General features: G+C 35.7%; 1 protein-coding gene across 1 annotated transcript in view; it reads left to right on the plus strand.

Annotated features, from left to right (window-relative positions):
• Window positions 1-6,728, plus strand: part of Scgdelta (sarcoglycan delta) — a gene marked incomplete in the record, with an annotated part of 122,826 nt that extends 116,098 nt beyond the window's left edge. Inside the window, 3 exon segments of the mRNA XM_011304768.1 lie at window positions 3,555-3,744; window positions 4,366-4,558; window positions 6,038-6,728. Of these exon segments, the coding sequence (XP_011303070.1) occupies window positions 3,555-3,744; window positions 4,366-4,558; window positions 6,038-6,374 (720 nt within the window).
• Between the last annotated feature and the right edge of the window lie 9,249 nt (window positions 6,729-15,977).

The raw sequence follows: 15,977 nt of genomic DNA on the forward strand, positions 1-15,977 counted from the left end.
GAAATCCACATTATGTTCTTTTTACCCCTCTGGGGGCCATACCTTCCCACGTCAACCCGATGTATGGAATTACTTGTAATTGCATCCATTTCTAACCCCCACCTCGGCCATTCAACCGAGTAATTACCACTTTTTTATTCAATTTTCAAACACTTCTTTGAGGATTCTTGAATATAATAATAATTAAGAATTATTAATTATTATTATGTGGGAGGCAGGATAAAATTCAATGAATCAGAAGATTTAATGGGGGAAAAATCAATCGTAAGAATTCACTACTCCACATTTTACTTTTTCATTACACTAATCTCATTACAATTAATTGATTGAAAAATTTTAAAAATGTTAAAAATTTCTATATAAATAATTTCAAGGTCAGAAGCAAAAAATGAGCGATTCAAGGTTGATGGCATATTTTTTCAGAATTTTGAAAACTCAAAAAAGTAAGAGAACAGGAGTGTAATTAAAAGAGAAAATTCAATTTGCAAAAAACACTGGGAGACTTTTAGACTGGCTCCAACATTTTTTGGCGAGAAAAAAAAATCACTGGGAATGAGTTAAAAACGCTTTTCCGCGAGTGTCCCATTTAACCCCCGTGTCCCGTTTTCCACGGTTAACCCGTAATAGTTAATTTTAATATTTGCACGCCATTATGTACAAGAGTATGTGAAAGCTAGTGATTATTCCAGAAAATATTAAAAGACTCTCCACTCTGCTCTCCCGGTGAAAATTTAATCGGCGACAAAAAATTCCTCCAATGCTCGCCAAACAAATAGATATTCCAGTAATAATAATTGATTAATATTAATTAATATCGATTTATTCAGAGAGCTGAAGGAATTTTTAATAATTAATCACCAAAAGATTAAATTCATATTCTCTCAACCACGGTTCACCTGAATCTCCGAATTGCCAATCGATCATGCGGAAATAACTGAGCGAAATTCCTTTGAATTTCCTCCCAGAATTCATTAAAAAATCTCAGTCTAACTGACATTAGGTAAAAATTTCCAAAATAACGGTAAATTTGAGGGAAAAATAATGGCGACGGTAACAGCGTCCGTAAAACCAAAACAACGAGGGGAAAAAGGAGAAATAAATTCAATTACCCAAGCAGTACTTCTCACGCTCAGAGACATTCATTGCTCAATTCCCAGAGGGTGAGTTTACTAAGAACCCTTACGACTGGCCGTAACAATAACGCCTAGAGGATTCGAACGCGGAACGGATATTTTCATGAGCATTTAACGCTTTAGTCTTGGGCCACACATCCGAGAACTCATCCCCTTGTTCCGGGTGGAGAGGGACTTTAACATATAGCAATATTCTCACTGGCGCATCTTCAAATGGTGGATAAGTACCCTTCCCCCTTCTCTCACCCTTCGACATCGTAGATTGCGGCATAATGAAAACCAAATAATACCCTTTAGGCGCGTATACCAGAGTAACGATACCCAACCGACTGGCTATATCCTCGGGTACGTCCCTCATAAATGAATCCAGTGTGATACTTACTGCAACTCAAGTGCCAGCTTAATTCACACTGGATTCTCTTTGGAATAGTCATTCTCCCAAGTGCAAACCCTCGGCAATATATCGGGAATAAAAGGGCTCAGGAAATGTCACAAAAACCATCCACATAAAAAATTCATTACCGATATCATACAATCTCGTATTTAATTGTCTAATTTAACTATTAAATACACTGTTACGAATTTATTGAAATTTCAAATACAGTCGTGTATATCTTTTATTATCTGAGTTTCAATTCCATTTCAATTAAAAACGCTCGGGTTATTTCGTATTTATGATCAATTTCGAGGAAATTGAATTTTTTTATGGTGAATTATGGCTTCTGCTGGGAAACCTGGAGCTCAAAAAAAATTAAGGATTTCGTATCTAAGTTTTTCATCTAATTGGCAGTATTTTAGTTTTGATTCTCTAATTATTACATTCAATTGTTCATTGATTGGATATTCGGGAAATTCGGATTTTCAATTCTCAATTGAAAATTATTGTACAAAATAATTATTAATTATTAATTATGTCGAACAATATGATATAAAATATCATCAGATGATGAAATGACAATGAAAAATCATCGAATGGAGATGATGAATAATGAAAATAATAAATCCCCAGAACTGCAGATTTTTTCGGACGAATAGCGAATTATTCCACCGCATCGAGACCAATTACCGCGAATTAAATGTCTAAAAACACATGTGACAATTTCAGGTAACAGAAGGAAATGATTTTCCTGAATAAATTAGCCCACTCAGCTGATCGAAATTAATTATCGACATCGCGCTGGTCAATATCGTTGGAATAGAGAAAATGCTTTATGGGAAAATTCAGTAGCGAATCCCCAGTGCGCAAGGGGTCAATTAATTTTCCGAGTTATTATCAAATGTCATGTGACATTGGAATGGTGTTTGTTCACCCGTAGGGCTGAATTATGCCAATAACACTCCGCAGAAAGAACTTATTACTTTGCAAGTAATTCAGAAGTTATTGGAATTAAAATTAATAGTGCAATGAGTTCAGTCTTGCGCGTGGACTTTTGCAAATTTTTTTGGAGTAACGAAGGAATTCCTTATTAATTATGTTTGGGGTTTTTTTTTTGCGGATGTACTGCGAATTTTGGGGCAATGAATTCTGTTATTTTATCGGTTAACACGAAAACAAGGGAAATAATCAGTTGACTAATGCAAACAGCTCGTATAACAATGTGAGGGCAATGTATATTTGCCTGGACAATGGCATACGCGGTTTGGAAATTGCTTCCGATCAAGTAGCCAATCATTGGAAACCAATACATGAGCGACAACAATTCCCTCATTGGGTTGTAGTCGAGAAGAGGCCCATCGGAAAAGATAATCTCCGCGTATTTCCGCTGGATGTATCAAATTTACTCTCATCCCTTTTGCTGGGGATAAAAAGTTTTCATTTTCAGGGACTGGAGTGAAATCCGGAATTACTTTTGCCTGTTATTCTCAATGGGAAAATTCGTCATCATCAAACAATTCGGAATATTATTGAAAATTTTCGTTATTTTTATTAACATCTCTATTGAATATCGGATTATTTTTGTCACAAAGGAAAAGAAATTGACTGTTAATTAGTCATTAATAATTGAGTATTGATTATTATTATTATTATTTATTAATTATTCTTGAAAATTCAATGAAATTTGGTTTTTGTGGTGAATAATTACTGATTTCTCAACAAAGGGTCAAGTTTCCAAATTGAATATCAAAAAAATTTAATTTTTTAATAAATAGAAAGTAGAGCAAAATTAAATAAATAATTGGTTAATTATTAATGACTAATTGTCAGTATAATTTCTAGTGAAATTTCAAAAGAGTGGAGGAATCAATAGTCTTATAGATTTAATTTAAAATTAACTGGAAGATAAACGATTTTTGCAAATTAGAGCGAAAAATGAAAAATTGAACGGAAGAATTATTCTCGGTGTGCGGTATTGAAAAGCAATATTATTCTTTGCATCATGGAAATCTAATGATAATAGAGTTGTGTTTATTGTGCTTCAGGAGGGTATTGGATCGCTGAAGGTTGTGCCAGGTGGAGTTGAACTGAGGGGTCAAGCTGCCATTTTAGATGCCCTCATTGCATCGAGTGTGAGGTCAAGAAGAGGTAGAAATTTAGTGCTTGAATCATGGGGAAACTTTACTGCTTCAGCAAGATCACACGACGGACGTCTATTAGCTAGATTTACGCTCGGTAAGAAATTTGAATTTACGCAATTATTACGTCCACCATAAATCAATGTCTTTTTTCTTAGAATTAGGAATTCATGTCCTCCATCAGTCATTAAAAAACGATTTTTCTATGAATTTCTTAAATTCGAGTACCTCCTGTTGTATTTTCCCCTTCCTACTAACAGCATCAATTTTTTATATTCAAATATATATTTTTACGTAATATATACGTAATATATTTTTGAAATTTTCAGTGAAAATTTTATAGATTGATAACTCTGAACATATACAATTTTGACGGAAAATTTCAAAAAGTATTTATTCCGTACAAATATATATTTGACTATAAAAAATCGGTGCAATATTCAAAATATATTTTTGAATACATCAGATAGACTTTTCAAATATTTGAATGTGCATAAAAAATGAAACGTACTATAAATAAATATTTCCGAAATATACACCAAAATAATCCAACAATATATCTGATATACATTTTGAAAAATATATTTTTTGAATATTTACAACAGACGATTAAAAAAATTCTTTTCCACGATTATAATTTTCAATCTAGAAGCCTTTCACTTCTCTCCCCCACCTCGCAAAAAAAATATATCTACAAGAAAAATTGTCTACCCCAAAGGTGAGGAGCGAGTTGACTGCATATCGAAGGGCTTTCGGATAACAGATCCCCGAGGCGGAGTGCTTTTTTCCGCAGACCGGGAGCAGGTTGTCGTGGGAGCGTCGATGTTGAAGGTAACGGGCGTCGGGGGTGCAGTCTTCCGTGGAAGCGTGCAGACTCCTTTGGTACGAGCCGAGTCGGGCCATGGCCTCAGGTAAGATATACCAAGGGATAAAAAAAGAGACAAGAAAAAAAAAAGAAACGAAAAAAAAAACCGAAATGAATAAACGAGTATAAAACCCCCGACGCTCTGAAAATCCTGACGTCGAGAGTGGATATATTACAATCGCGGACTATTAAAAAGAATCACAATTTTATTCTCTTATACCTCGAGTTGAATTGAAAATCCAATAAAATCCCGAAGATATATTTTAGCACCTCTAAACTAGAATGTGATGAAGTCTCTCACTTCTTCTTCTTCTTTTTATTCACTTTATCGCATTCTCTTCAACCACTCGAACCAGCTAAATCGAATAACAACGCATCGTAATGCCCTTGAATCCCTTCGATCCCCAGCTATCATCCGACGGTGGGGATGCTCGTTCGAGCTGAGAATAGCGAGCTCACTGCAACCTTATTCCTCTCTGATTTTTCAATTTTTCTTTCCCTTAATTCGCGGAATTTTCAGGGATATTGAATATTATTCTTGAAAACTCATCGCTACCTCCAATCTCTTCCGTGATCCTCAATCAATTAATCCTCAAGGATTCCCCGGATTCACGGATTATCACTTTTTAAATAAAAATTTATAACTACAATTCAGTGTTTATATCACAATGACAATTACTTCCGCGACAATACACTACGCCATTATCGAGTCTCAAGACAATTTAAACCATAAATTTCTCTTCGCGTGAAAATGATTCGGCGTTAAATGTTTTTTTTTTTTAATTTTAAACCAATGAAAAATTGCAATCCTTTCGCGAAGGGAAATCGAAGAAGATCATGATAGAGACGCGCAATTTACAGACGGATTTACGATTACAATAAAACTTCACTCACGTGGAAAATTATATTCATGGGATTGGATTGGATTTACGCCGATATGAAATATCGGGAAGTAAGACGTACGAGATCATTTCAATATTACATTTTTACTGCGTGAAAATTCAAAAAACAATATTGACTCTCGTATTGGTGAAAAAATATGTAATGTGGAGCGATTTTATAGTGACAGGTTAACGACAGAAGGACGTGAATGGCAAAAGAATTTATTCAACTAGAAATAACCGTTCGATTTTTTTGTCAATTTTTCCCTTGCATTGCTCTATTATTGGGCCATTGAAATATTAATAACATTTATTCAGCAATTTTTGTAAGTGGAAAATGATTTTTTTCAAAAAGAAATCTTTTCCTTAATTCAGTCAGAAACAGAAAATATTTAAACAATTCAAAATCTAGAATTTTTGGAGGAGAAAATATTTGTTTTTCCACAAATTAAATATTTTCATTAACCAACGGTTGATTTTCCACACTTCAACAATTTAAATAATTAAAAAAAATAGCCATGATAATTATCAATCAATAATTATTATAATTATCCCCTAGAAATGTTAATTTATCGTGGAATATTAAGAATTATTGGAAAAAAAAATAGAAAAATCGAGTAACTAATCGACTTTGAATTCACCAGATTGGAATCATCAACCCGTGCGCTGGAGATAAAAGCACCAGAGCGTGTGGTGATAGAGTCTAGAGCTGGTGACATAACAGCATCAAGCCTGTCACACCTTACACTCCAGAGTATCGAGGGTGCAATCAAATTTGACGCCAATTCAGTCTTCCTCAAGGGTCTCAAAGTTGGTGGTACAATTCAGAGGCACAATACGAAAGAACAACGACCAAGAAACAGCAGATCATCGAGTGACAATAGAGACTCGAGTGTTTATCAGCTGTGCACATGCGCCAATGGAAAATTGTTCCTAGCAAGACCAGAAGGCATTTGCCAGGCAGACAAGACAATCTGCTAATGTCGACTGAGGGCGATACCCAAAATGGGGATTCGCACCATTAATATTCCTTTTACCATTTTATCCAGATGGTGTGTTCAATATTTCAGACAGGTTAACCATCACTTACTAAACCTGGACAATTGATTTGTTTAAAAAAAAATTTTTTTTTTAAGTTTCAAATAACTCTCGCGCACTGGATTCAACGGCTTGTGTTATATTTTTCGATGATCGAGTCGATGTAAGGCATTGGGTGTTGTCATGCAGATAGTTAACGACAAAATGGAATAATGTAGATGAATTTTTGCCACTATTGGAGTTCGAATGAACAACGGTGCCGAGATTACCCCGCGATGTATATCTTGTATATCAATAAAACCATGCGATTATCGTTTATTGGAATCATTATTTCATTATCCCGTTTCCTGTTCCTCGTGCTCTTTTCATTGAAATATCTTCCAACCTGAAGGAGATACCGAAATTATTGGTGATACCTTTTTTGGAGATCGCATTTCGATCTGGAAAAAAGGATCTGAGAAAAATTTCGCTATCTTTATTGGATCTCGAGATATTCGTGGAGCTAATCACTTTGAATCCACGTTCGATTAATTGTTTGATGAAAATCGAAAGGAATTCCAAATTTTATAATTAATATTGAGTCTCAATACTCATTAGAAAAATTAAATATTGAATTCAATCGAATGGAGTGATGTAAGTGAATTTTTCCAATTGAACTTTGAATTCAACGAATTGCTTTCTGTTGATGAAATTCTATAGAATTGAAAAAATGGAAGAGAATAAAGTAAAAGGTAAGACGAACGGTAGAAAATTATTTTCTGTTGTGAATACATCGTCAATGGGACATCCTGGAGATAGAACTCACGAAGAATATTCGAATATTGAGTTGAATCGAATGAGAAGATGTAAATTAATTTTTCTAAATCAAATTTGAATGCAATAAATTGATTTCTGTCGATAAAAATCCATGAGGTAGGGAAAATTAAAGGGAATGAATTGAATTGTAAGATAAACTGGAAATTTTCCAGTGTGAATATACCGTCAGAGGGATATACGATTCATTAAAAATATTTAACCCACGACTAATGGATATATTGGTTGGCAAAACCGAGGAGAATAAAATAATTCAGTCTGCGGAAGTTGTCGTACGACAGGTGGATGCTGCGTTAAAGAAATGAGGGAAAATGGGATATGCTTTTGGTTCGGTGAAAAGTTGAGTGTTTCACCTTCTACCCCTTATACATCAACCTGGCACGACAGTTCCTCCGAGGCAATCTTGCGTAGTAGCCGCTTAAGGAGCTCTGACGGAGAGGTAATTTTCTCGGAATTCGAGATTAAAATTGCAAGAGGAAAGGGGAAGAAACAATGTGCGGTCAGACGCCAAGAGAGCGGGGACAATTCAGGTGAAACGGGATTCTTAAAGGGGATTGGGACAAGAGAGGGAAAAAAAAAATAAGAGGTGGACAAGTTGAATTAGTGTCATTCGGAGGGAGAAATGAGGGTAACCTGAGTAAATTGAGGGGTTATTCTTTCGCTATTTGTAAGAGGATTCAAAATTTGCCACCGTGACGAATGAATTGCTTTCTGGATTTGTTGGAGTCCGAGTCGCACTGGGTATCACTCTAATTATGTTTATAAGGGCTTCAATCAGCTTGTACTAATTGCAGAGAGGGATATCGCTAATTGGTAGTTAAGATTTTTGAGTTACCTCTAGAATGCTTCTGAATAATTATTGGCATTATTTTTTCTTTTCAATCTTTTTTTTTAGATGAGTGATTTTTCATAATTTAATTTAAGTAGAGCAGCTACTAGTTATTCATTATTATTATTGTGACTATTATTATTATTATTATTTGCCGTTAGGACAACAGTAATTTTTAATTATATATGTGGGAGTTAATAATTGCTGTTTAAATGGGAAAATTGACGATTTAAGGTAATCGATTATTTTTCTACAGAATTGAATAATTATTGAGTAATATTGTATAATAATGAAGATTGAAAATTTCAATGAGTTCACACGCTGTTGAAATAATTTTTCAGCGCTCAGAGATAAAAATTGACGATGAATGAAAATTTTGTTGTTCGAATTTCAAATTCATAGAGAATTGGTAGATAATATCATAATTTTTACAATAAATATGAAATTCCGAAGTAATCTGGCGACTGACAGTGCAATATTGTCCCTTGAAATTTCCACCGCGAGATATTTTGAATAGAATCACGGAGACAGAATGGGGTACGGGTAAAACACTGGGAAAAGCGAGGAGAAATGGCTCCTGTGAACCATGAAATTATCGCACGGGGGTACGGGTACGTCCGATAAAGCTTTAAATACGAATTAGTGGCTCCCGGGGCACGTGGAAATGGGTACCGCCATGTCGCTTCCTCCATTCGTGTATCTACCGCACGTGCACTGGTCCAGTACATTCCCCTCCCTTCCTCTTTATCCACCCGACCCCCTTTTTTCATTCCCCCTTCCTCCCCTTAACCCCCACGAATTTCGTAAACGTAGTAACCGGATATTTTCATCCCTCTGTGGAGGAATCGAGGTGGGGGATTTTTGGGGGTTGCAGGAAGTCACGGTTCGCCGATCAACCGTGACGAGTAAAATACAAAATTCGATTCCAACTCGACGCACGTCCCGGTGTATTTATAATTGCCGGTGAGCTTATTTAGTCCGGTGGATATCTCGGTAATGCCCAGAACGGACGTGTGGTTTTACGGTTTACGTTGATACAAATTGGAGTCCAGTGCGTACCCCAGGATATCAGATATTGAAACAGGGGATTTCGTTTTATGGGATTTTTTTTTGTAATGATTAATGGATTTCCAGGGTGAACGCGGCGAATCATTCAGTTGGGCTATTTAGGGTTTTTAGGGATTAGCGAATTTGGGGAGGGGTTTCAAAATTGGCGCCAAGATTATTTTTAAATTACGAATTTTCGAGGTTTTCTTTAGTTAATTCTTGTTTTATATTTTTTAACGAAATTTTATCATTTTTGATAGTTGGTTTTATAGAGGATCCTTCTGGAAATCGTTTTGGATTTTTTTAGATTTTTAGTTGGTTGATGAAACTCTCGAGATCATTTGAAAACCAATTATTTTCGATCTCGCTTTCGATTAATATTTATCTTCAATTTCTTAATTCAATTTTCCAACAAATTAACGAATTCAAAATTTTTAAGTTTCTTCGTTCAAATTGCAAATAAAATTTCCTAACACGACAAATCTGAGGAAAAATCTTCGAAAAATCGAGATCGAAATTGAGAACAAATTTTCTAACCAAAACATTAACTAATTCATCACTGGAGGATTCCATCAAGATTTCGCCTCGTGAAAAATTCCAAGTACTTTCCATTGAACTTTGAATAAAATTTTCAAACACAACTACAAAAAAAAAATTCCGAAAAATCGAGAAAAAAAATGGAGAAAAAATGCTGCCACCAGAAAATCAAGAGATGCATCACTGAAGAATTCCACCAAGATTTCATGTCGTGAAAAATTCCAAATTCTTTCCATTGAACTTCGAATTCAAATTTTCTAACAGAAAAACTACGAGAAAAATCCCGAAAAAATCGAGGGGAAAATTGAGAGAAAATTTTTAAACAGTGTAGATAGTGGCGACAGGAGAGACCAATGTAAATTCCGTGTCGGAACTGACGAACCGTAACTCCTCGGTGAGTTTGTGAGTGAGACAGGTTGACAAGGTTTGCCAGTCTCCATCATCAAACATTATGCGAATCCTCTGTTTACATCTGGATGGAACGTCCTCCAATGGGTCCAGGTGAGTTTAGAATTTAATGCTGGCTTGCATTCACAACCCCCCGAGCTCCGTTGATGCATGAATTCCGAAAGACGTAGGACGTATGGCATAACGACATCCTGGGGATACGACGTTGAAAATTCATGCTGGCAAGACCAAAAAAAAACTAAAGGGTGAAAACACTCTGGTTGCATTAAAGAAGTGTCTGAGCTTGTTTGCACGAATGGAAAAATAATTTCCCCACTTATCCGAGTGTTATTCTTGCTGATAATGTGGGGGTGTGTATGTACGCGAGAATTTGGGGTATCAATAGGCGCTGGTAGACGTTAAATCTGATAATGAAACGGCGAGAGAATAATTTATGAAAGTACACAAAATTTCTCAGCCAACATGTACGATACGGTTTATCAGGAGATCTCCGTGCTGATCGTGCGTTTATTTAAAGCGCTGATGCAAATTACCAGTGGTAGATTCTAGTTCGGTAGAGGCTCACGGGTATAATATTGAAAGTGAATTTTAAGCTTGAAATTCACTTTCGATAGATTCTATCGATCTCTAACTGCACACGTGAACCCATTATTTGACGGTGAAAAATTTGCCGAATCAATGTTTGCCATGAAAACAATTTTCCAATCGTCGTTCATGCGACTGAACCAATTTATGGAGCAATAGCGGGTAGAATAGTCGTGAAATCTCTCGGGGAATATCATCACGTGATATCACACCTTCGACTGTTGATGTTAAACCAGCAACGTTTCATCTGGAAAATTCGGTGTGATTAATTCCACTCCGGCATTCGATGAATTATAATGAAGAAGAGGATGGTAATTCGTACAAGCCTGGAGGTAGACGATGACGAACCACACGAGGAACCCTGGACAACCCATCTCAAAAGCCACTTATCAATCCAAATCCAATAATTCGACTAGTTGAATACACGTTTGACTGAGGGAAATCGATAACCCCATCCCACCTCGCTCAAACGCCTTTGTAAATCCGTTACAGACGCTTGAAAAAAATCATTTCAATCCCCTAAAATCATCTCTCCGCCTCGTTAATTCGTAGTTAGTGATCTATTTCAACCGACAGAGAGCAGAGTTGATGGAAAACTGTCATCAAGGCCAACGACCAGGGGAAAAACACCAGACAGCCAACCCCCCCGCCCGAGCATGTTCATAACCCGGAAGTAGATGAGATGATCCAACATAACTGGCCCCTAAATTCTTGTTCAACGACCAGACGCTATTTAATGCACCATCATTACCCCATCACTCCCACTAACGCTGTTTCTAGTACCCACGACGTAACCAACGTCTACTTAGGACGAAACGAGCTGTTGATAAATCCCCCAATCCACCCCCGTACACTTCTGTATCTTTCTCTCTTCCAAAAGCCCTTCCATTTAACCCCATATCCCCTCACCCCACCAGCAACTCAAGAACGCAGAGCTATTCTCTCGGTATGTGCCAGCCATTTCTCTATTACGGAATTACACCCTCCAATTGTAATTTTGTCAGAAAATTGCTCTCTTAATAAATGATGGTGATTTTTTCTATTCTCGACAGCTGGATGAAGCGACACGTGGGAATCGTCATCATCACAGCCCTAGGGGTCTGATTTTCAATGAAACACTTCAATATTCCCAGCATAAATCACAACGATGATTTCAATTCAATGTCCATTTTGGAATCTCTCTTAAATCTCCATTTATCTCTCAAACTATCGGTCTTATGAGAAAATCTCAAAAAACTTTTTTTGTCGGCAATTTATCCAGCTACAAAAAAGCCCTTCGACATTTTCCGCTAGAATCGATCGTTATCGAGATAAATCGATATTAATAGCACTGTTATATTCAAATCACTTCAAATTGAATCGAGTATTTAAGAAAAAAATCCAATTAATTAATGGCGAATGGATTTCCTTGGAACTAAAAATAAAAATTGAGTTGATCCGTTGAATTGAATGGTCTAATTGACCTCGAATAATCGTCTCGATGTCTGAAAACAGACGTCTAGGAAGAGAAAAAAAGAAATTAATCATGAAATTCATTAAAATAACCGAGAATTGAGATTCTTCATATTCTCTCGAAATTCGTACCCTGGATTTACCCTGAGGTTGAGTGAGGGGTTGGGGGTATTAATAGTACCTCTACCCTCTCTCTATTCAACATCTCTGGTTGAATAAAGGGAGCCCACGCTCAATCAATCAAACGTAGGCAAATTGGATGTTCCTCGCAGAAAGGAGGAAAAATAAATAAAAAAAAGAAAAATGAATGAGATGAAAAGGTGCGCAATGGTGGAAAAATGTGAAGGACCAGTGAGAGAATCCGAGAGTTAGTACTAACCCCCTGATTTCTGGTGGGATCAAGGGATAATTCATTTGTCCTTTTCTCTGGGAATCTTTTATCAACGGGAGAAAAAAAAAATAACGCCAATGTAACACAGAGACTGCCACAAAGGGCTGGGGAATGACAGGACAAAATTCACGATCCAATTGCAAACGAATTTACTATTTGCGGTTGGCCATCAGCATTTTACGTTGTCAGAGACTTCCGAGAATCCGATGACAACGTGACAACTCGTCATTTTAATCATTAACTGGATTCAACAGATTTTAATATCAAATTTTAACGAGAATTATCGCTTTTTATGATTATTTAATGACTCCCAAAATGTTATGGTCGTGTAATAATTTTCCGTTGTTTTTCATTAACTTCTCAAAAAATTCATCAATCTTTAGACAAACACAGGAAAATTATTTTACGTGAACGAAATTCTTCGGACGTGAAATAATGATAATGTGCAGAAATCATATATTTTTTTGGGTCAATCTGATCAAGAATTTGTCAGAAAATTAAAAAAAACGGGAATTTCAGATGAAAGAGACAAGATAATTCTTAAGGTTTGGTCTTTAAAGTCTAGAGGATTCTGGAGATTCTAGGGGATTCTGCAGGAAAAATTGATTGAATTTAATCGGAGGTGTTAAAAATTATAGCGACAATATTTTGTCTCGAAACTATAAATTTAGAAGACTCCCATGAAGAGCGGAGAAAAATTTTGAAATTGGGAACTATTCTTTGGTGGGGATTTCAAGTTGTTCATTTAGAAATTGATTAATTCGCAAATTTATACAATTTTCCACCGACGTGTCAACAATTTTTAAGATATTGAGAGTGGGATTAAGCTGAAGGGGGTGAAGTTCAAGAGTGATGGCAAGAATGGAGATGAATACTCAGAATGTACGTGCTTGGGAGTGAAATAAGAGCGTTAGCACAGCCATTAGTACCAGTAGGATGCAGATGGAGATTTCTGGAGGTAAAAACAGGGCCACTCTATTCAACACAAATTCCGAAGAGAACAATTACAAATTTATTCTAAAGAAAAAATTCAAAAATTATCCGAAAAATGTACCCCCATTTCACCTTCCAAAAATCCCAGGTCTTAAATCCAATTCCAAAAATTTTCCCCACTCCCCCAATTATTAATCAATAATTCCATCATCAATAATCCCTTTCACCTTAAAATATCAAAAACGTCGTCAGTCAATAAAAACATACAATACTCATATTTATTATAAATTATTATAATAATATTTTCTCACCATTTTTTTCTAGATTTTCGTAATATAAATTTTTCCTCATCTATTGCCATATTAGCAATAATAAAATCAAGATGAATAGTCATTCAATTTATTCATAATAATGATTAATATTATTATTATTCTTTTGCAATTGGAATTAATTTTTTTTACTAAAATTCGAACTCTGACCTTTCGATATTTTCATAAACCTACCAATATTATTGAATGGAGTAATGTTTGTACATTGCACCACTTTTTACCCCTTTATTTTCCATTAATATTCATTGCCCCCCCCCCCCCCCCCCCTCCCCCCGCCATTATGCAAAGCAAGCGCGTTTTATTGAAGTAGCCGGAGAATGAGATAGCAATATGCGGGTATGTAAGAAAGAGATTGAGAGATAAAGGTGACTCAGTCTAATGGCCCTGGATCACATACCGAATATCGGTACCGAGGTACTCAAGGGATAGTCACGAGCACCACAAGTGGTGGATCTAGTGCCTTGAAACGTTCCGCATTCAATCATTTGAATAATCATTATATGCAACGGCATTCTTCGCAAACGAATTCGTTACTCATCATTTTTTTATTTAAACCGTTCTCGATTTAAATATCACCACCCCGGGCTTTCTATTTTTTTCTATTTAACCGTTTAAACATCAGATTAAAAAAATGATTGAACACTTTTTTTCTATAATTTCGTTATTATTCTCGTGATTATTTATTTTTTGTAATAATAAGTATCAGGCAAAATGGGAGAGTTGCGGAAAAGTGGTTTAACTCATTTCCAGTCATTTTTACGGACTTCTTTTTTTATTTTAATTATACGGTTTTCTTTTAATTTTTCGATTTTACAACATTTTAAAAAAATACGACATCTAAATTGAATCGCTCATTTTTTACTTCAGGCCGTGAAATTATTTATGTGGAAATTTAACATTTATTTATCAGTTAAGTATAATAAAATTTTGGACAAATGGAAATATTCAATAATCGATTCTTACAATCGACTTTTTCCCCTCGTCTCCCATTAAACCTCCTGATTCAGTCCATTTACCCCATCCCATATAAATTTCTCAAAGAAATATAAATATCATACTTAAAATGAGCACATCAATATATTTATCTGACAGATATTTTATAATTGATTTTTATAACAATATTTTTTTTAGAAACTAAAAATAGCTAGTACTCTTTTTGAGCATGTAGAAAAATTCATTTGATTAATCAAAATTAATGAAAAGTTGAACTGAAAATCGAATATACTAGAATCAAGTAAAATGTATGGGTTTTATTTTTAAACATGAGACATTAATACACTCGAATATTATCGCGCCATTATGAACGTAAAACCGCATTGGTGAATTTATTGTTTTATCAGAACATTCAGATATCTCAAAATGATATTAATCATATTCCCGTCAATTCGAATTTTATACGCGAAATGAGCCGAATCCATCAGTCGCTCATCAACGACTGGCGAATGGACTCGAATTATGGAAATTGATGATGAGTGATATGGTGGAATCTAAATGCCAGCTGTGAGATTTTGAAAAAATATCTCGAATGAACGAAGCCCTCTTGAGTCAATCGGATAATCCAATCATCCGTGAAGCTAATTAGGCGATATTCATAAATGACGGTATAAAAAAAAAATTGATTCGAGCTCGAATGCATCTCGAGGAAAGTCGACTTGAATGAAATCGATCATTGACCAGAACTCAGAACAACTTCTTTCATCTGTAACAGCTAAAATGCCGGTGCTTTTCCCTGTTAAAGTGCACGATGAAAAAACTAATTAAGAATATAAAAGAAACAGTAATCTCCAGCCACATAAACGAGTAAAAAATGGAGGAAGACAGTCTCGTTTTCGAAGACCCCGCATTTAAACCCAGTGGTATTGTGTGTAACAGCCGTGTTAAATCGACCATGAAAACGATTCTTTTGAAGCGAGTACTAGCGAGAAACAAAGAATAAGAAGAGAGAAAAAAAAAGAAAGAATCAGTCCAGGTGATGGCAGTACTTCCGAGACAAACAATGGATTCAATGTTAAAGTACTCGGAGTCCAGTTCGACAGTGTGAGTTAAGCGGCTCGCGATGATAGCGAGAGATTATGAATTCCTCTCGAGTCCTGAAAACGAGGGAATTCAGGCGGATGGACCATTGGATCTTGCACTTCCTTTGACTGAGAATCTCGAGTGAAAATTCAAGACGAAAATATGTCTGACACAGCGAAGGAGAAACCCAACAAGTTTTCTCTACC

This window comes from Fopius arisanus, unplaced genomic scaffold, assembly GCF_000806365.1.
Source record: "Fopius arisanus strain USDA-PBARC FA_bdor unplaced genomic scaffold, ASM80636v1 scaffold00002, whole genome shotgun sequence".
Taxonomy (NCBI): Eukaryota; Metazoa; Arthropoda; class Insecta; order Hymenoptera; family Braconidae; genus Fopius; species Fopius arisanus.